This window comes from Notothenia coriiceps, unplaced genomic scaffold, assembly GCF_000735185.1.
Source record: "Notothenia coriiceps isolate Sejong01 unplaced genomic scaffold, NC01 NC01_scaffold00022862, whole genome shotgun sequence".
Taxonomy (NCBI): Eukaryota; Metazoa; Chordata; class Actinopteri; order Perciformes; family Nototheniidae; genus Notothenia; species Notothenia coriiceps.
The window spans coordinates 197,675-220,325 of NW_011355563.1; the positions used below are offsets into that span (position 1 = coordinate 197,675).

The window sequence follows — 22,651 nt, forward strand, 5'->3', positions numbered from 1 at the left end:
CAAAAACGCTGGGTTACCTCGGCACATTCCTTCAGATGATTTTGTTAAATTGTACACTTTTTACTCAAACTGGAAAACAGTTGAAGGTTGTAAGTCTCAAAAGACAATCTGATGTAAAATAATTATAATCAAAGAAATCAATTACTGAGGCCGGCACGAATATAGATATATTTTTAACTGCAGTATAATAGATTATATTGAGCTTCATATTACTGCTTTATGTCATTTCAGTGGCACATGAACTCATAATCTGTTACTTTTGCAATATTGTATAGGTCAGTTACATGGAGATCTACTGTGAGCGGGTGCGAGATTTGCTTAACCCCAAGAACAAGGCGAATTTACGAGTACGAGAGCACCCTTTACTGGGTCCCTACGTGGAGGACCTGTCCAAGCTAGCTGTCACCTCCTACACAGACATCGCTGACCTCATGGATGCAGGCAACAAGGCCAGGTGAGCCCCGGGATCATGCTGTCATCATGGGAAGAAGGGGGGGCGTTATAGTGGTGAAGAGGTGATTACCCACATGCTCAGAAGGATGAGTTTAATAAGGAAATGTTCTTATCACATAGATTTGTATAGTGTCAGTGTTGATCAAAGAACAGCTAGTTATATTTATGGGAGTATAGCTTGACCTGGATTGCTGAGATTCTACATAGAGCTAGTGAGTGTTTCTCATTTAAATGAGTGCATGTGATGTATATGTGTGTGTGTCGGTTTTAGTGTGTGTGCGTGTGTTACGAGAGCTCCTGTGGGGAGGAGTGAACTCTCCCTTAATCTTCCTGTGCTGCCTCAGGCAGCTTATTTCTTACGTGAAAAGCCTGTATCTCCCCTGTGCCTGTCCCTCTCAATGCGCCTTGTGAATTTCTGTTTGGTGCCCATATAATATTATCCACCTCCGCTATACAAAGTAATCCCTAGGACTCAATTCCCCCTAATAGGTGTAAAACCCTGTAATGATAGCTCCATTAATAAAGCTATCAAGAACATGAATTTAGCATTATTATCATTGAATAATTCCTATTTAAATGCTCAGAAAAATGTGTTTTCACCCATTATTTCCTAACTATGGCCTGTTTGCTAACCTACAGAACCGTGGCTGCCACCAACATGAATGAGACCAGCAGCCGGTCACACGCTGTTTTCACCATCGTCTTCACACAGAAGAAACATGACAGTGAATCAGATCTCTCCACAGAGAAGGTCAGAGGAGACTGGAACGACATTTTCTGATTTCAAATAATATCATTAACTGTTGTCGCTTTACCATGTTTGTAAACTAAAACTGTCTTTTATCCTGTGCTGTTGGGAGTGCATTCCTTTATAACGTGTTTTACCTGCAGCCCTGTTATTTGGTTTGCGCCTTTGATTTAGTCTAAGATGTCTCCTATGGTCCTCTTGATCGCCATTTTAGATTTGACTCCTGGCATTTCCTCTGACTGCAGCAGAGACAAAGACCAGTGTGTTATTGTTAACACAATGCCCATTGTGTTTAGCCACTCCATCAGATTTAACTTCCTTGCTGCATCTCACGTGACAGTTATGTCTAAATGTTTAGAATAGTATATTCTTTATTTTCCTTTCTACTATTTGAACCTTTTTTGAACATATACGCTTTGTAATTGGAAGTCAGTCCTTTCAGTTTTTGATATAATATTCTCATCCTCTCACACTTAGTCATAATTCCAATGTCAATTATTCATGAGCTTGATTCATCTAAAAATGTATCTACTTCCTTTTCAGGTCAGTAAAATCAGTCTGGTAGACTTGGCAGGAAGTGAACGAGCAGATTCCACTGGAGCTACAGGTACCAGGCTAAAGGTAAGACTCCCATCATCAGAAAACATTTAGCAAACTGTTGGCTAGTATTTCACTGATGGTTGTTAAATCAGATTTTTAAATCTGTGATTGCAGGAGGGAGCCAACATCAACAAATCCCTCACCACGTTAGGAAAGGTTATCTCCGCCCTGGCTGAAGTGGTGAGTGTTGTATGCCTGTTTCTGTTCATTTCTGTCTTTTCTTACCTTTTTCCTACTTTCAGCCTTTCCTCTACAACTCGACCCTGTCTTCTCAAGGACTTAATGTACGAGCCTGGCATGCTGTAATGTCTGCCCTTCTGTTTTCTCTCCTCCTGTCCTTGTAATGCTTGCTCACAAAGGATAACTCTACCAGCAAGGTAAACCGTTCGACAGCTTAACCAGTAACCTCTGAATCCTCCCAATGAGGCAGATTTGACAGCCTTTTGCAATGTGCAATGCTGAAGTTGCTGCACAGTGTTCTGTCAGAACCATTTTATTAAGTGTTTTAGGAAGTGCTTTGCTTTAAGGCGCATCGCAGTGATAACTCCACAAGCCTTTCACCAGAGCAAAAGTTAATCAAATCAGGCCTCTACTCATTTTACCCAACGTCTTTTCCATCACATATGAGGTGTTTATTATTTTACAACATAATAGTGTTCAGTCTTAACTGCCGTCCATCATTTTCGTCGTAAGTCTTACATAAGTTATACGTTTTCTTTCTGCCTACTAACTTAATATGTGTTCACTGCAGAGCAAGAAGAAGAAGAAGACTGACTTCATCCCGTACAGAGACTCTGTTTTGACATGGCTTCTGAGGGAGAACCTAGGTATGCATATTAATATCACCTGCTAAATATCCTTTACAAATGGAGTATGATGGAGTTTGTAAACTGTGAAGCACATTTTGTATTCCTGGACAGCAAGACACATTTTACCATCTGTATCCTGTCCCAGACTGGAGCTAGTGTACATTACTCTCTACCAATTTAAGAAGAACACTGTCAGCAGACTGTATTTCAACCTAACTAGACAAGCACAGCCATCTCCTTCGCTCAGTGTATCTTCAATCTCAGCACACATGACACATACAGTACTTTGCATTTTAGTCTAATTAGACTGCAGTCTTTTATTTAGGGAGTAAGTATTCAGCATTTATTTTTGCTAGAGCAGTGCTTCTTCTATTCTGAGCATTTCTACTTTACAGTGCAGTGGAAATCAAGTTGCAATACGTCCTATGCAATACTGTCATCAATGAGGATCCCAACAACAATCTATCTTGTTTTGTCATCTTACCTACATTTATCACTTAATTTACGTTTGACTTGTTTTTGTTATCAGGTGGAAACTCAAGAACGGCCATGGTAGCTGCCCTCAGTCCTGCAGATATCAACTACGATGAAACTCTCAGCACGCTCCGGTAAGGTTTCCAATTACAAAATGATTCTAGTTCATTTTATTTGTTTGGATTGAATCCTTTACTACAAATACAGTTTGTTCTTTTACAATTCCTAGCTATGCCGACCGAGCTAAGAACATCAAATGTAATGCTGTCATCAATGAGGATCCCAACAACAGGCTGGTGCGCGACCTCAAGGACGAAGTATCTCGACTGAAGGAGCTGCTCCGTGCTCAGGGCCTAGGGGACATCCTAGACAGTGAGTTTAATGCGGCCAAAGCTTCTAGAGCCAGACAGCGTCTACTCTCCGGGTCTACCACGCTCTGGCAACATCTTCTTTCTACTTCACTGTCATCTAACTTTCTTTTCATCGCTGTGTCTGTTTTCCTGCCTCAATTACTAAACGTACCTCCTTATAGAGTATATTTTGTACTATTTATAACATGCCTAATAGAACACATTCTAAGGTTGCATATTATATTACAAATAATTTGACAAAAAATATAAATGGTCATATTTGGCTAATTGTGACTGACAACACGAATGGTAGTTTAATGCAGCTTTAAACTATCACACTCCATTTGCTACACACAAGAGTAATGGCTCATAGCCTAGTAAATTAGAGCCATAATACACCCATTAATAACTTCTAATATGTGGGCTGATTAATAACCTGCCGACTTGCTAATGCCTGCCTAGATCATGCCTAATGACATGGCACTTAACAAGTAATTTCTTCGCATTCAGCTCACTAAGAAATGTCTGTAACCTTTTCCTATCATTCACTGGTGCTGACCTCTGACCCTCATCTTCTCCTGCTTCCCCTCAGTTGATCCTATGGGGGATGATTGCCCCGGAAGTGGAATCAAATGTGTGTACATGTGTGGAACTCATGAATTGTCTATCACTATTTGCCCTATTGATAAGAGCGAACATTGCTTTTGCCCCCCTTACCTATATTTAAATCTGCTACCGGCTTTGCATGTTGATGCTAAAAGCAAATGCTTTATAGAAGTAGACTCAGAAATGAAAGGCTTCTTTAGAACTGCTGATCCAGCATGCTTTGCGCTTGAATGATGATGGGGGGGAGGGAGATATTTGCGGGCTCCAATCCAACTGTATCACAAGTTGTTTTTGGAATATCCCTTTTGGTCTCATTACTTTTAGAATAGCTTGTCTGACTTCCCTACCCCCAAGCACCCACACTTTCTCTTACCATATCTGTCTTTGGCTTTCTAATGCTTCTTTTTGTTGACTGTGGTCTTTCTGTTTTTTATTTTGTTTTCTTATACTAACCATTCACTGCAGCTGAAAATGCTCAAATCTTTAAAATGGCACTTCTCAGTTCCCAACCTGAGGCTCAGGATTACAGACGGAAAGGTGCTTGATTTTAAACTTCTCAGTAGCCACACCAGCGTTGAATAGCTTGATGTAATAGTTTGTACTGAATAGTTAGTGTACCTTCTGCTGTATTCTCAGAAATCCCTAATAACTCCACCTTGTTTCCCTTTCACACTAATAATCTGTATAAATGTTGTAACCTGAGTTCCTGTCCAAAAACAGGTCCTTACCTGATTAGACTAATCTTCATAGTAAAAACTTGAGCTTAAGTACTCATAAAGTTCTTCAGTACTTTGGTTTTGATGTATTTCCTATGTTTCTGAAATATGAAAATACTTTATTGACGGTGTCTACTGGACACAAATGTCAGCACCTCAAAAAATATTTACATTTTCTTTAGTTTTTATCCATTTCTTAGAAGGCACAGTCTGAGTTTGAGGCCATTATATTGACATGAGTTGCCTGACCTTTAGCGAGGATGCTGTGACTCTGATAAAGTGTATGAGCGAGTGTGTGTCTGTGAGCAATGAATCGAACTGCTGGACTGCAGGCTGAACTTTGGCAGCATGTGTCAGTGACTCTCATCTGTCCTCCCTCTATCACCCTCCCATCCTGTAGTTGATACATGGATAGCAGTTTTCACGCAGTGTTTTCTCATTCAAGACAACAAAGGGACAGCAGCGTATTCCTCAGAATTGTACACAATTAAAATTAATTGCTGGGAGTTAATTGCTCTGCACTGTTATTCTGCCCACAGAGAAACAGGCGCCTTGGAAACTCTCTAACAGAGTACAAACTAAAATGTCTAATATTTTCTGTTGGAGTTGAAGTGTGCAGGCAGACCTTTGCAAACCATCTGGAGTGAAAACTGCTTCTCTCTGTAGCTGACTATTATGCTGGGTGTTTGTCTTGACCTTTTGATGTACAACTTGTGTCTTACATTGGTCTTCCCTTCCTTTTGTCCTTTCTCTCCCCCCCCCACCTCTTTCTATCCTCTCTCCTCCTATTTGGTTTTCCGTTCCATTTTATGTGGTTTATTCCCCCTCTCCTCCTGCCCTGGGCCTGTCCACCTTTTGTCTCCGTGTGCTCTTTTTCTCTCCAACTCTTTCTCTCCTGCTGTTGGCTCAGACCTGAAAGACATTCAGAACAATAAGCATAGATACTTGATAGCCTCAGAGAATCAACGCCCTGGCCATTTCTCCACAGCCCCTATTGGTTCCCTGACAGCCTCACCATCCTCTGGCTTGCTGTGCAACCAGGGGGGCCTTCAGTCTGCCACCAGCATCCAGGAGCGCATCATGTCCACCCCTGGAGGAGAGGAGGCCATCGAGAGACTCAAGGTAGAGTTGGCCTGTGTAGACGGTTGAAGTGAAATCACACGTATGTCAAGAGAGAAGAAGAGTCCCACAGTTAATTGTCCACTCTGCTGAGACCCTCAAATTGTGGATACTTTTACCTTTAAGTCCATTTTCGTTTTGCCATTCAAATCAGCACCTAGTTTGATCAAAAGCTGCTGCATGTTGTGTTGCGTGTGGCAATAGGATGACTTTCACGTTTTTATGTAAAGCATCTTCTTAAATTAAAACATATATTTGTGTATCAGTATCTCCTTTGTTAAATACAAATTATAAAACACCATTGAAATGTAAATGATCAAACAGTTAAAATACACTGTTCTGTGCCTCTCAAAATATTCGTCATATCTCTCCTCTGCCTGCGATGTTAAATATCTATTGTGTGGCAAAGGAGGAGCATCCCTTAGCTGCATATGGCTTACATACACATCCTACAATTGTTCATCAAAGTATAACAAACATGTGTGCATAACATAAGAACATTTTTTGTTTTATTAAACAATTGAAAAGATACCTCAGTTAATATAATATTAGGAGTAATATGTGAATTATAGGAACTGGGGAAGGTGCATCTTTCTAAATCACTTAAATATCTGTGAATAAATTAGTAAAACAAATAAAACTTTAATATAAACCTTAATATAAACCTCACACTGTAATATTTAAACAGTAAATTAAAGTTCTTATGTGAATGTCAAGATGGCTGTTTAATCTTTGTTTAGCCCACACACAACCTTTAATCAAAACACATTCCGCCCTTCAGTCCTCATATGGCCTCTGAGTTTTACTTCTCACGCTCGCAGTACACTCTCTCTGTTGATAAGAAAACACATTGCAAAGACCAACCATGAGGAGCTGCAGTTTCCATGGCAACTATGGTGCCCAGTCTATCGGTCATCCAATGACGTCAAACACCAACGCAGACAAGGACGAAATTGGATAAAAATAGATCCAAGTCGCATTGGCTTTTAGATTTAATAGTGATCTTTAATAAAGGTGTCACAGCTGTGTGAGTGAGACGGAAACAAAGATCACAGTCAAAGTCACCTTTACAATTCACCTTAAAGCTCAATACTGCCCAACATAACAATTCATTATTGTATTAAACTAAGATGACTACATTAAACATTATCAGAACGGGGAACTCAGAAAGTTATGTTTTCATGCCATAACATAGACCATTATGTGGGACTGCCCTTCTCTGTTGTCGTGACTGACTCAAAATGTTCTTTAATGAAAGAAAGCATATGAACATGGCCAAGAAAGCTTGTTTATCACTAGTTTAAATCTTTTTAACCCAGACTTGGTGTTACTGAGTTTAGCACCCTGTAGCTACTCCAGTGCTACAGGTAATACTAAATTACAATCATTGTGTTTTCCTCACACTTTGCCTCTGTTGTTCAGGAATCAGAAAAGATTATTGCCGAGCTCAATGAAACCTGGGAAGAGAAACTGCGAAAGACTGAGGCAATCCGCATGGAGAGGTCAGTATTAACATCATACGTGTGCATCCACCCCTCCCTCAATTCATCTGTGTATTGTCAGTGCTAGACAAACCCCCCATAGCCCCCTCTGTATTCTCCCCCCTCTGTGCCGCTCCCTTTCTTCACCGATCTGCCACATTTCCGCTGCACTTGTTCTGTCTATTTCCCTTCCCTTCTCTGTTGTCACACTCAGCCGCACAAACACCCCTCTCACACCCCTTTCTCCCCCTTTATCCACTCATCTGTGGCTGCAGACATAAACCATGTTACTGTCTGTCCATTGAGTCTCACTGGTGCCATTCTCTGCCCGTCGTCACTCCACAAATCACACACTGTGATGCTGTTCACCATCACTTCTCATCCTGTTTGTCTTATCAACGCAAAGGCGCTTTTCTGGAAATAAATGTACCGAGTGTGTGTAACTCTATTGCAGAAAGTATCTGCAAGAGAATATGTGCAACAATGTGTGTTATTCCTCCTGAGGGTCTGACACATGTTTTACTTCCTCACAGGGAGGCATTGCTTGCAGAGATGGGTGTGGCAATCCGTGAAGATGGAGGCACTTTGGGGGTCTTCTCTCCTAAAAAGGTAAATCAGACATGAGACACGAGCACTGAGGGTGATGGCGGTTGCCTGTTTCGATTTTCCCATGGGTGTTGATGCACACCTTTCCACCATCACTTCCTCTCTTCTGTTTCCTGTGTTATCTTTTTCCATGAGAACCCTCCCTGTCACTGTTTTTTTCTCATCTCCTCACTTAATCATTCTGTCTGTCTCTCCACTCTGTTATTTGCTTCCTTCACACACTCAGCTTAGCCAGGAAATGCCATTTGACGAGCAGTTTGATTGTTTTGCCACCAAGAAGGTTTGTTTTCATTAGAATTAGCAGACAAAGCACCCTTCCTGCACTAGATGAGGTTAAGTGTTGAGTAGTGCTTAACATCCTTAAAATGCTGGTCAGAGTTGTCCCTATGGTTACCGCACTGTTGCACAGATCTACATTTATTGTAACTCCTGTGTGTAGCATCTACGATTAATATCCCTCTCCATTATTAACTTTATATAATGATGTGATTTAATTAAGGTTCTGTGAAGTACAATTATACACAGACCACTTGAATCGAGGTTTATCTTTAAATATAATACCTAGCTCTGAGTAGATTATTTAAATGTGTCCTTAAGCTGCTTATTAGCACTGTCATGGGGCTTATTAATTTACAGGCAATGGTATATTTCCCTCACTCTCCTTACCGCTCCGGCATGTCTCAGTTGAGGAGACCAGAAAGACCAATAGGTGTATTATGGTATTAGCGCTAGCTGTCCCTAGATCAGCTGTGGTTTCAGAAAATGACCCCTATTTGAATCCTTCCCGACTCCTCCACTGCATATCGATTTGTTTTCTTCCATTCATTTTTTTTCTCTCCTTTCACTCACTGCTGCTCTATGGGTTAGCTTTTCGTTGAGAAGTCTTGTGATCTTTATACAGACTTTAATGGGGTGTTCTCCCCAAAAAAGGTTGGTGGTTTAGCGGAGTAGCTGCTAGCATAATATCTAGTGATACTGTGATGTTTCAGACTCTAGGAGTGTCAGCACTGTGTCAATGTGACCCTTTCTGTCCGTGTACTGTATATCATGTAGTACACTGACAGCAGAGAGTGATTTAAGAATATGCTCACTTTTTATTTTTAGTGTTGGTATAGATTGGTCTGTGAAAACATGATGCAAGTAGAGAAATTCTAGAAATATTTTTGTGGTAAACCGTCTGTTTTATGTTTCATGTATAGACTCCACACCTGGTTAACCTGAATGAGGATCCTCTCATGTCAGAGTGCCTGCTCTACTACATCAAAGACGGAATTACAAGGTAACCCAAACCTGCATGATGACACTGAAATGAAGGTGTAAGAGTTGCATTTCTTCCAGGCAGTGGAAGTTCCTCTTGCTTCACTTCAAAAGAGTAAGATTTAAATACGGAGTCAGAGAAAACTGGCTTAAAATCTGCCACTGCTCACCAAAGGTTTTGCCTTCTAAAGTTACTTTCCTCCCCTCTTTGTCCTTGTGCTCCCCTTAGAAGACTATTCCTGTTGAGTATTCTGTTACAATCACGCCTCAGGGGGACAATAACGGATGACAGAGTTACAGACGAAAACACCTATTGTCCTTTGGGGGTGTTGCTTTGTTAAAATATATTTCATTTAACTTCTGCCGCTGACTTTTAAATGAAATGGCTGCCAACACAAAGAGACTTCACTCTCTCATAATGGTATCTCTTATTGTTTCAGGGTGGGTCAGGCTGATGCTGAAAGACGTCAGGACATTGTTTTAAGTGGTGCTCATATCAGGGAAGAGCACTGCGTCTTCCGCAGCGAGAGGAATCTCAATGGAAATGGTGAGGCACTATATTATGAGTTTGCTTGCTTAACTTTGCCATGGCATATGTGATTTGAATATCTGGATTATCATCAGATTTGAAACAAATCAATAAGTCTGGATGGCATTGGTGGATAAATATATAATCAAAGTTTATCTTCTGTTGCTAATGGAAACATTCTGCCCTGTCAGTAATCAGTACATACCCTGAATTAGATCTTCTCAGAATGAGTCACTGATGATTGGTTGTTCTGATTTTGCTAAAGTTGTCGTCATGCTGGTGCCATGCGAGGGATCTGAAACGTACGTCAACGGCAAGCGTGTTGAGGATTCAATCCAGCTACGTTCAGGTAAATCTCACATTTTTGAAAATAAAGTTATAAATGATCTGTGAATGTGATGTTTTTGTTATTTCTGTTAAGCCGGAATGAGGTGACTAATAAAATGATAATTGAATTTGTATAATGGGTTTTTCCTGGGGCGTCATAAATAACAGTTGTACAATGTGGTTTATAGCAGTGGTTCTCAACTGGTCAGGCCTCGGCACCCACTTTTTACTTGGTCAATACATCGCGACCCAGCATTTTGAAGCACTCAAATCTATTCAACAAAAAAATCGTGCTGTAATATACGCTTTTCAGCATACAATATTAATACAAGTGAAGTACAGTGCATATATCCCTTCACAGAACTAATGTATGCTTTTAAAAAAGGTTTAATGAGATGATGGAATCAAAGCTGAACTATATAAAAAGGCACACATGCTGTAAATCCAACCCCAGCAGGGGGGTCTGGGGGGAATCTCCACCAGGAGATTTTTAGAAATACTAACATAAACTATGCATTCTGGTACACTCTGAGAAGAAAATAAATAAATCTATTACTACCCGACATATTAATAATATTTTATGCCATTGTTTGTTTTTCACTTCTGTTGCTGAGAAGAGTAAAGAGGAGATAGTCTGTGTGACTTACTTTAAATTGTGGTTAAGGGTAGATAGCCCCCATTGTTCTGTGACCTGTCAATCATCAATCCGGGGGTCATATTTCATTATGTGCTCATTTTTATCTGAAGCTGTACCCATGGATGTATAAAGAAGAGTTCTACCGCAAAGTTATTCTCCGTGGGGACTTCCGGCAACAATCTTGATTCTGATTGGCAAGAAGACTCGAAAAAACATCAGCAAAGATATTTTATTGTGAAGATGATCACTACGTGACAAAAGTTTTCAAAACCGTTTATGGTCTCCGGTACTTCCAGTCCAAATCCGACTGCATGCACAGCGTTAGAAAATCGGGCCTTCAAAATAAAAGTTTGACTTTTTCCCCAAAAAAAATTCCAATTTTTTTTTTTTTTGTTCTTCACTCACACATCCGCACCCATTCGAAACGAGTCCGCTACCCACTTTTGGGTCGCGAACCACTGGTTTATAGCATCTATTCTGATGCTTTAACCTACATTTTAAACAAAATGTTGGAGTTCTTACATTTACACTGTTCTATCAGCACTTAATAAACAATGTCTTTGCTAATCTAACGATCCCTGCCCATTTCTCTGCCCCGTCTTCTTTCAGGTAACCGTATCATTATGGGAAAGAACCATGTGTTCCGGTTTAACCATCCTGAGCAGGCACGAGCTGAAAGGGAAAAGACGCCAACGGCAGAAACCCCTGTGGAGCCGGTGGATTGGACCTTTGCTCAGAGAGAGCTGCTGGAGAAGCAGGGCATCGACATGAAGCAGGAGATGGAGAAAAGGTACGCAATCCATCCTGTTGGCCTTTATTTAAATGTCCTGCTATAAGTATCTGTAGTGATCTGTTGGGTTTCAAATATGGATGCTAAAGTATATCATCATTTGTGTGATGTATTTCATAATAAGCAATATGCTGTCATTTACATAGGCTCACTGAGATGGAAATCTTGTACAAAAAGGAAAAGGAAGAAGCAGACCAGCTTCTGGAGCAGCAGCGACTGGTGAGTTCAAATCAGCTGGAATTAAATCAAACCCACTTTGTAAATGTTATTGATTCAGTTTTCTGTATTTGTAATGTTAGAAGTTGTAGACAAGTTAGTAGTAGCTGCATTGTGGGTTTATTAGATATTAAGCCATTATTTATTTCATGCCTTTTGGGAGTTATTTTTTATTCAAGGCAGCTTCTCTTGATTCAGATAGTTTGTGATATTTTGAGTTTAATTTGGCTGAAATGCGTGGAGTTCAAAGTTAAAGCATGGTTTTTCTATGGTCAATACCATTTTGAAAGCTAGTTTCTGTTTTTTTGGATGATAGCTTCACTTGGTCCTTTTAAATCTGACTAGTACTAATTCTCACTCTGTGCTCTGACACTTTTGAGATGTCTGTGTGCGTGATTCACACGTTTACTGCTAGCGCATGTCTGTTCTTCTTGCATGGTTGGTTTTCTGGTTTGAGAAAGATTGCCTATCTCTTTGGTTCTCTATAGCATTTTGATTGAGCGAGAATTAGATGTTGAAGCTTTCCCCTTTCCAAATCCCTGTTTTCATTTTTCTTGTGTCTTCTATAGTGGATCTGAATCTTGCAAAACAGCAACTTACGGCTAACGTTTTTTGATATTATATTCAAAATTAATCTTAAACCTGAATATTGGTCAGTAAAGATTGAAACACATTGCCTCGTTTTTATAAAGTGACGCTGCTTTTGCATGGTTCATGTTAATAGCATGTTTTCCTAACTCGTTCAGTACTGGTTCTGGACTAATTGCAGTGTTTGCTGTTGAGCTGGTCAGCTTTGAAGCGGCTGTTGATTTGCTTGGATTAGATTTCTACTCTAGTTTTCTTGCTCTGTTTTTATCCTGAGTTTCATCTCTCCAATGCAGTTGCTGACATGTCCAATGCATTGTGATAACAAAAAAATCCCGCTGTAGTTTTTTGACAGATAGTGACAATGTGGTTTCTCATTGACTTCTTTGGCTACCTCTCTTTGCTAGCCTTACATGGCACCGGCATAGTACACTGAGGGCAACAACAGAGTTATCGCTGCTTAAATCAGTGAATCACAGACCTCTACTCATACAACTGGTATTATGTGCAGAGCCTCAGGCATAGGGGTTCAGACTCCCAGCAACATAACATCCAATTCTAGCTATAGATACACTACATACACAATACATGAATTATTTGTACCAAATGGTTGTGATCTGTAATGTACTTTGTCTACGAAAAATGAGAAACTGCATTTTTTCAAACTAACATCTTTCTTGTAGTGGATTAACACTTACCCTTTCGCCTGCCTCTCCTCTCTCTACTGGCTTTCTGATCAACCGCAAGAACACTTTGTCTTCTAACTCACTGCTAACACAAAAGCCTTTCAAACCTTCTGGACTAAAGGGAGAAAGCTCCAAAATGCATCTACATGCATGCCGCTGTAGCATGTTTGGGATCCAGCTTTCAAATCAAAATACATTTAATTAAGAAGAGGAACATGACAAACGAACAGAAGTGCTCCGATCATCCCCTATCGTCTATTGATATTTATTTTCTAATCATGATAGACATGCTTTATACCTTTTTACTTTTAATATCAATGTGCAACATTGGGAACAATATTGTTAAAGCTGATAACCCCATTTATTATATCTGAAAACCCTTTGAGCTATAGATACTTATATTAATATCCATTTATTTTTATCAATATCACCATTTCACTAGAGACGATATCAGAACAACAAACTGACAGGCAAGCAAGTCAATGGAAGCCACTGATTGTTGGATATTTATTTGTATTTCTATCTTTATTTTGAACATAATTATGGATGGATGTATACTGCATGTTGCCATACATTGTAAAATAATGATGTATGCACAATATTTATTAAACATTACAGTGTAATAGTTATCTTTGGCAAATATCCTAAATCTCAAAATTCTGAAGCACAAAGCTCTGTCTAATTGGATTACAATTCTAATCAAGCTTTAACTTTACTCATAGTTGAAGTTCCCATGTTGCATATTCATAACTTTTAATCATTCTTTTATTTTAAAAGTCGCCCCTTCATCTTCTCTTTGATTTCTCATTTTAATTTCTCCTTTTTTTGGGAACCTTTTGGTTTGTGTCCTGTTGTTTTCTCAAGGATGGAGACTCTGATAGTGGGGATGACTCAGATAAGAGGTCTTGTGAAGAGAGCTGGAGACTGATCACTTCCTTGAGGGAAAAGCTGCCACCCAGCAAGCTACAGTCCATAGTGAGAAAGTGTGGATTACCCAGCAGTGGGAAGATAAGAGAGCAAGTTAAAATGTACCAGGTCCCTCAGCGGCGTCGCATCACCAAGGACTCCAAGTGGGTGACCATCTCCGACCTGAAGATCCAGGCAGTCAAAGAAATTTGTTATGAAGTAGCCCTCAATGACTTCCGCCAAACACGGCAGGAAATCGAAGCACTGGCCATAGTAAAAATGAAGGAGCTTTGTGCTAGCTACAGCAAGAAGGACCCCAACGAGCGGGACTCGTGGAGGGCGGTGGCTCGGGACGTTTGGGACACTGTAGGGGTTGGTGATGAGCGCATTGAGGACGTCGTTACCAATGGGCCACGACCAGGAGTGGTTGTAATGGACGACCTGAAGGTGCACATTGATAAACTTGAAGACATCTTGCACGAGGTAAAGAAGCAAAACAATATGAAAGATGAGGAGATCCGTACCCTCAGAAATAAGATGGTTAAAATGGAAAAGGTTCTTCCACTCATCACCCCAGAGAGCCAAGAAAAGCCTCCTGTAGTCACCTCCACTACCTCTGCCACATCCCCAAGAGAAGGGAAACCTCCCTTGCCAGAAAAGCCTGATGATGAGGATGTAGATTCACCAACAGGCCAAAGTGCAGGCGATGACTCTACCCTGAAGCGAGGCCACATGCGCTGGATGCGTCAAGAGCAGGTGCGCCTCAAGAACCTTCAGCAACAAGAGATCTCAAAACAGCTCCGCCGGCAGACCGGACCACACCGCTTCATACCCCCAGAAGATCGCAAGCTGCGCTTCCCCTTCAAAAGCAACCCTAAGCACCGCAACTCGTGGAGCCCAGGCACTCATATTATAATCACAGATCAGCAAGTCATTGAGCTAAAAGTGCCCAAAGAAGCTGTAGAGGAAGACGAGGGCGAAAGCCTCAATGGAGAAGGACTGCAGTCTAAAGAAAGGATGGCTGCTTCACTGATCCAAGTCAGTCCTCCATTACCAAGCCCATCAGTCCAGTTCAGGAGCAAAGACTTGGAGCAAGGTTTAAGCCAGGGTCACAGACATAACTATAGGAACAATCAGAACCAGCAGCACCATGAACGAAGCCGCAGCAACTCTTTTAATTACCGCCAGCGGCCTTCTGGCTCCATGGAGTCACTGCAGCAGTCTGAAAGCAACAGGAGGCACACACAAGCTTTCTACCAGCCCCGCCAACATCAGGCTCATCCCCAGCAACACCACCAACAACAGCCCTGCCACTACGATAACATGATGTATACAGATGGTAGATACAATGGCTATCAGCAGTACCAGCACACTGACCACGCTAACCATCCAATCAACTTTCAGCCACCTCCGAGAATGCGCAGGCAGATGTCTGCTCCAAATCTAAAAGCCAGCAGAGAGACGGCAGTTTGAGTGGGACATGTTGAATGAGGAACTAGTTTTAATATACTTTTGAGTAGTAAAAATACATTACAGATCACAACAGCTCAGAATCATGTGAGTCACACAACTCAAACCGACTGACTTTTGCACTTGATCAGTGTGTTATTGGTTGATCCAAAAGTATTGTATGTATTATAAGGAGACATTTTATCATCATCATCACCATAATATATGCCGTTTTACGAGTTTTTGCTGCATTGTGTGCCCTGTGATCACTAGCATTGGGAGAGCTGTCATAAGGAATTGAAGCCAACAGATGATAAAGGGACTGTTCTTTTGTTTTTGTTCTGAAGAGACACGCCATGCCTACTCTGCTCATCTTTTATCATGTGTGACAATTCATCAATCATGCTTTGATTTGCCAAAATTGTCTTCTTGGTTGAATTTCTGAGTTTACATATTTGCCATTTTATCTTTGGTCTATCTTGAATGTTTTTAGCCACTACAATATAAACACACTGAAGTGTCTAGACTTTGGTTGTGATTGTTCCCTAAACACCCTATATATATATTTTTTTTGATGTACCATGTAACTGAATTTCAGGATGGAAACATCAATTATCTTTGCAGTTTTTCATTTTTTTTTGCTGTACTTCATAAAACATTTACTTTCATAAATCACCATTGGCCTAGAATCAAAAGACCAGCCTGCTGGACATTTTAAATAATGGAATAACTTGATGCACTAGTCAATTGACTGCCTTTTAAACAGACTGAAATATTGGTTTAAAGAATGTGGTATTCAAAGGTGCCTTTTTTTATGCCTTAACATATTAATCCCGCTGTGCATTACACATTCAATATTTTCTTTCTTTGCTTTTTAATTCAGTCTTCATGCACAGGGTTTTAAGTTAAAATGTGCAAAGGAATCTTCTGAACTTGCCTAACCAAACTAACCTTTTTTAAGTAACACTGATTTATTCAAATGCTTAGTTCAAGCCACTTGATTGCTGGATACCAACCTTACTTTCTTAGATGTATTTCAAATATATAACTTTCACCTTGTATTTCAGTATAATAATGAATTAGTTGGTAAAGACACACATTTCAATGTTAAGTCATAATTTACCCTATTAAAACTGTTTTTTAAAAACTACCCACAGAGCTTATTAAATATAAGAACCACTATGCTGAAATCCTAGGGGGGTGGACCTAACTTTAACATAAGTTCCACTAATCCAGAAAGATCAAGAACAAATTGAGTTTCTTCCTGTATCAACCACACTTCCTCAGTTGAGCTCTGATTTCTTAAAATGACATTCTGGGTTTGTGGTTCACTGAGTAAGCACAGAGTTCACTGTGTTTCAATTCAATGTCCTTCAGAGTGTTGTCATGGCTCCCAAAGACTTGGCTTAAAAATGTTGGAGAGAGGACAAAGGCTTGAAGTGTTTGAATAATGTTATTTGGGAGAACTACAATGTCAATGGAGATTTTGAAGACTGCCTTGATTTAGCTGCATCAAAACGGCACTACCTGGATAGATCTATCAGAGCGATGGCTTCTGAACTCAGTCAGTGTTTTGCCTCTGTGCTATAGCTGATGCTTATTTGAGTTAGCAGCAAGCCTGCCTGTCAATCTGCCTTTTCTTGCTGCATTCATTTCTTTAAAAGAAATGTTGATTCATTTGAACATTTAAGTACAAGATGGCCTTTAAATCATCTGTGGGAATCAGTGACACTGAGCAGAAAGCAGAGGCCTTTTGAGGTTTTCAAAATGTTACATTGGTTCACAATGATGAAATGATTTTCTGTGTTTTATACTATACGTTTTGACAGTATATACTCTGCCTTTCTCTGCTGTAACAAAAACCAAATGATATAATGACATGTGCAAGTCTCTCAACCTTACGCCTCATATCTTTGACTATCTTTGCATGCGATAGCTTACATTTCTTCATCCCTAATAAGTGCTCCATTAAAGAACGTTATTTAGCGTATGCACTGGTGCCAATGGCGACCAGGGAAGCTGGAAAGTAAACCACTTCAAATGAACAGTGCGCTGTTCTTTTGAAATACATATATGTCTGTGTTAGGTCTCAGCTCAAAGTGTCTGTTGAGTGTTGTGCGTCTGCTTTTTGAATCTACAATATCAAGTGCCTCAGTGCAGCTGTCTGCCAAGTTTTGTTGCTCCTTAATCAAGCACTTTGTGCAAACATACCTATGTGAACAAGGTAAGAATATACTGAGTCTCTGTGTTGCTGGAGGATTTTCAAAATATGACTGAAATAAAACGACATGCTCCAAGTGCAGTTATTTGTTTTATATGGGTAGTATTTGTTTTTCACTGCCATTAAACCAGTTTAGGGACATCATCTCATCTGTCCATTAGGCCTGTCACAATAACTACTTTAGTTGGACAATATACAGTCCCATAAATGACCTCGAAAATCAATATGGTCATTTAAAAGCCATTTATATAGTTATAATAACAGCAAAATAATGCTAGAGCACCCTTTTAAAGAGCATTATACTTCTTATACTTAAGAATTCAATCACTGGAATTGTATTGCTAAATCAGAAGTGTCCTTTTATAAATAAATTAGAAATACTATGTAAAAAAACAAACAAAAGAAAACCACTCAAAACGACAAAAAATGTACTCAGGATCCGTCAACAAAAAGTCTTAAAAGCAGGCAAAACCCTGCTGTTCATTCTGGCCTCATGCTGGCTTAAATGTTGGTGACATCCTTATTTAAACCCTCACATATGTAAACACAAAGAGCATTATCGAGGTCAGCAAATATGGTCGGGGTCCATAAGTATTTACCACAATGTAATTATCGTGGCAGGCCTTTTTGCATGAGTGAACTAAACAGGAGTACCAATGTGAGACACTGTACAACACCTTACGTCAGATATGGGCTGTTTTCATTTCTATTTTTAAAACATTTTAAATGAATGTGGTACATGTCTTTATACTTTTATCCATATACATTGCTAAGGGTTTTATAAACTATTTGTTATTACCGAAATCACATCACATATACTTTAACATGGGATAGGGATGAAAGTGTGATTAGGTGCTATTCACTTCATTCCATCCACATAAATTGAGGCACTAAATGTAGTCTTTGCCATGCTGCAACGTAATTTCTGAATTGTAATACACATTTTGTGAATGGGCTTGAAATACTGTATTCACATGAACTATTTAGGTGCACATTGTTAAAAAAGCAGCTTCATGCGGATCTCTACATTCAGTAAAACTGGCTTTTTTTAGATTTCTAAATGTTCTTGAATGAATAGAATTCAGCTATTAGCTTGTTGGTGGGATTTCAGCAGGGAGGAGGTTAATGAAGAATGAAAAGGCTGCATTGTCTTCCCAGAAGACACTGAACAAACAGGATGAGGTCATCGGGACCACGGCCTGTCCTGCTCTGATGATGATGGCGCCCCTCATTGGATTACAGTTGACTCAGCTCCCACCAGCAGCTCTTCCATCCCAGCCTTTCCCTCTGACTATAACATGATAGTTTTTGTTTTCCTTTTCCATATTTATTTCAGAATATTTTTTAAATGTTCAATTGCATCGGCTCTAGGATTCGGATACCCACTTTTTTGTATATAAAAAGTTAAACATTTCTTGGGCTTTTTTTTGCTTTTTCGGCAAGAACTATTAAATATTTTCTGATATTTTTTGGTTTTGGATTGTGTCATATGTTTCCTTGTGAACAATAGACATGTTATTATTTATGATTAGTGTAATATATTTTAACCTCTTCAAGTTATCAATAGCTTTCACTGCGAGTGTTTTACATCCAAAACACGCAGTATTTAATAACAGGTCTGGAAATGTACAGTATAAGAAAATGTTACACATTTAATGTATTTGTAAACCTAATTCTGTGTATCATTGCATTATTTATACATCCAGCTGCATGCTCCATGTATCATTTGGATCAGTAGCCAAAGTTCTCAGTACATGCCTGTAATATAGAAATAAAACTGGTAGTATTGAGTATTCCCAACATATCACTGTGTATTTTGGGTTAAATGTGGTACAGATGGCGGTCTAATTTCACAGTTTTCTTGCGGCTGATGGAGAATTGTTCATGTTTTCTCTCCTCGTCCCTGTGTGTTGGTGTGCAGGTGTACGAGAGCAAATTGCAGGAGCTTCAGAAACAGGTGGAGACTATTTCTGTGGTTACAGAGACACCTGATGAAGAAGAGTTGGAGGAGGATGAGGAGGAGGAGGAGGAAGGTGTGTACTGTTAATCTTCAGCCCTGCAGATCTTTCTTTAGCAAATGTATTTAAGGCTAAAAGTATACATATTTAAATGCAATGTTTGTTTTCTTTCACATTTTCTATCCAGAGCCTAAACTTCTGGGATGTGCGTATAGTATTTCCCATTTCATAACCAGAAGAATATAATATCAACTTCATTTAGATTAATTGAAATGTTGTAACTAATTACAAATTCAAGGTTTTAAGTCAAACTAGTCCATAAATGCAATATCCTATACTTTCTTTGAAATAAACATACTACTAATTAAACAAAACACATTTTACTTTGACCATAATTAAAGTTGTGCATGTTTTAGCCCACTACAAGTTTCTTCTACATTACTGGCTATATTTTCCGAAGCAAGCAGTGAAAATAAACTAGAAATACAGTTGTAAATCAAGTTGAGAGCGATAACAGGTTCTAATTTTGGGGATGGAGCTTAACTTCTCCTGTGGTCTTACAAGAAACACACTAAAAGTCTGTATTTCCTCTCAATTTGTCTTCTGTTTGTTATAAATGAGTGCTTCATAATTTAAAGCTGACAGTAATTTATGATCTTGGAGGTCCCTAAACACATCCTGAAGGAAAAGTTAACAGCACAGTGCTTGAAAGAAACATTGAGTAAAATAAAGAAGACGACATATTCCACATGATGGATAATGTTGATTTGAAGGCAGTAATGTAAAGTACACTGGGCTAAAACAAGTACAACCACTGGCATGGTCCTTTTTGTGCATTATCATTGTGTGTGTGTGTGTGTTTATTTTCGTGTATGTTAACATCACCTGATTCCCCCGCAGTGCCGTGGACTCAGCACGAGTTTGAGTTAGCTCAGTGGTCTTTCAGGAAGTGGAGGTACCACCAGTTCACCTCCCTCCGCGACCAGCTGTGGGGAAGCGCCGTCTACCTGAAGGAGGCCAACGCCATCAGTGTGGAGCTAAAGAAGAAAGTGAGAAAACTGATATTGCGCTTTACGTTATTGTTCTTAAGCAGTGATTTAAGACCGGTTTTCCAGCTTTAACATTAAAGAGAAAAATGTTTTGTTTAGCACAAAACTAGTGCTAGTGAAGGCAGGAAGATTTGAAATGTATGCTGCTTTTAAAAAATCGGAGAAAAAGCATTTGAGCGGTCCTTGTAAAATGAATACAAAGAAAAAGGCAAATAAATAATTATGGATTAAAAACAACTAAAATAAGTTATTGGAGAGCCACAGTAACATTTATTTTTTCATGCCCTAATTTAAGTCAGTTGACAGCTTCAGCCTGTTGAACTGGACATCGATCTTAAAACATAATGTGCGTTTGTGCAGAAGGCAATCTTTCACATCACCCGAGCGGGGGTCCACCTTCCCATCCGGAGTGTGTGTGATTTATACGCTCGTCCAGTTCCAGGCGCTTCTAGATTGATAATGGAGATGGCTCGTCTGTCACATAGACATTTTCACAGGAGTTTTATTTATCTTTGGTTTCCTTTCTGTCTGTTATTTATATCCAGTGATGTTAATTGGTTTAGCATTTTTGCCCCAGAGGATGCTGGGAAGAGTAAGACCACAAAATGGAGGCCGTTATGGATTTGTTTGACCTTTCAATCATGGTATATCTTTAATGGAAAAATACCTATCCCTTGATGTCTCCCGAGTGTTTTTAATGAAAAATAATCTTGAAGGTTCTGAGATTAAAGTCATCTTCCTTTGAGTGGATTCTCATGCTTGTTGAATGTTTTTTTTATTTGGCTTGCCTTGATGTTTTTTTAAACTCTCCAATTATTCTTTATTTCCAACCACCTCTCCCACTCTTCAGGTCCAGTTCCAGTTTGTCTTGCTGACAGACACTCTGTACTCTCCGCTGCCCCCTGAGCTCGTGTCTCCAGAGCCGGAGAAAGAGCGCGACGCCCGGCCTTTCCCCCGCACCGTGGTGGCCGTAGAGGTTCAGGACCTGAAGAACGGAGCCACACACTACTGGTCCCTCGAAAAACTCAAGTAATGCCCATACCTTAAATTAACTAATCCTATTTGTAGTTGAATATGTTTTAAATGTTAAAGGTCACACCATTTGTTCATGTCTTTTATACATAAACATGTGTCCCTTCTGTGTAAAGAGATTCTGAAAGTTTCAGGAAAAAAGATTCGCTCACTTTTTGTCCTGATCCATTTATATAAAAACCTGTCTGAAAATGAGCTGATCAGATTTTGGCCACTTCATGATGTCATAATTATTTTTTGGGCTTCTGTAACCATTAGCCAGTAACCACCCAAGGTAACCCCCCCCCACCTTATCACCTGAATCTCCTCCTAGAGCAACTTTGTCTTATTTTTAACCAAATATCTTGCAGAGGGGCGTGGCTCCTTATTTTCATCTAAAGTAAAGACAGAGAATCTGCACTTTTGAAACAGGGCTGAAACAGAGGGGATTATGGGATGCTACAATTCATGATCTGTTTTGTGTTTCGAGCCAAACACTTCAGAGATATGTTTGTATATATCTGAGACCTATAATATATTGATACAAAATAGCATAATAGAGAACCTTTAATACTCAGTCAGCCCAACACAACATCTAGTGTATTGTGCACATTCAGTCTCTTCAGTCTGCTTTGGCTCACATTTCAGTTTTGGCTCAGTTTTCTCAATCAGCCTGTTGTCAGATCATTTATCATGCCTTAAGTAACAGAAAAAAATATACCATAAATTATAAGACTGACATCTCCGCCCTCCATCCATTAGATGAGATGTATTTTCTCGTTCTGCTTCCCGTTAATGCTAATTGCCCTGTGACGTCATCTGCAGGCAGAGGCTGGAGCAGATGAGGGAGATGTACGACCGCGCTGGAGAAATGGCCTCCACCAACCAGGAGGACGGAGAGGGCTCTCTGACAGGAAATGATCCCTTCTATGATCGCTTCCATTGGTTTAAACTGGTTGGGAGGTATGTAACAGGAACGATGGAGAAATACTAAACTGCGTATGTTGTGACTCACTTAATATTCTGCATGAATAGTGTTTGTGGTGCTGCCTGTTTGCTGTTTGAGTC

At 39.7% G+C, this 22,651-nt stretch overlaps 1 protein-coding gene across 1 annotated transcript in view; it reads left to right on the top strand.

Annotated features, from left to right (window-relative positions):
* kif1b (kinesin family member 1B) overlaps positions 1-22,651 on the top strand; it is a 62,668-nt gene that overhangs the window by 18,126 nt on the left and 21,891 nt on the right. Inside the window, 19 exon segments of the mRNA XM_010781172.1 lie at positions 276-454; positions 1,093-1,204; positions 1,745-1,822; positions 1,916-1,981; positions 2,553-2,628; positions 3,140-3,218; positions 3,314-3,456; positions 5,745-5,878; positions 7,298-7,377; positions 7,890-7,965; positions 9,162-9,241; positions 9,660-9,766; positions 10,014-10,097; positions 11,322-11,502; positions 11,649-11,721; positions 19,487-19,598; positions 20,424-20,572; positions 21,423-21,601; positions 22,409-22,546. Coding sequence (XP_010779474.1) covers positions 276-454; positions 1,093-1,204; positions 1,745-1,822; positions 1,916-1,981; positions 2,553-2,628; positions 3,140-3,218; positions 3,314-3,456; positions 5,745-5,878; positions 7,298-7,377; positions 7,890-7,965; positions 9,162-9,241; positions 9,660-9,766; positions 10,014-10,097; positions 11,322-11,502; positions 11,649-11,721; positions 19,487-19,598; positions 20,424-20,572; positions 21,423-21,601; positions 22,409-22,546 — 2,126 coding nt within the window.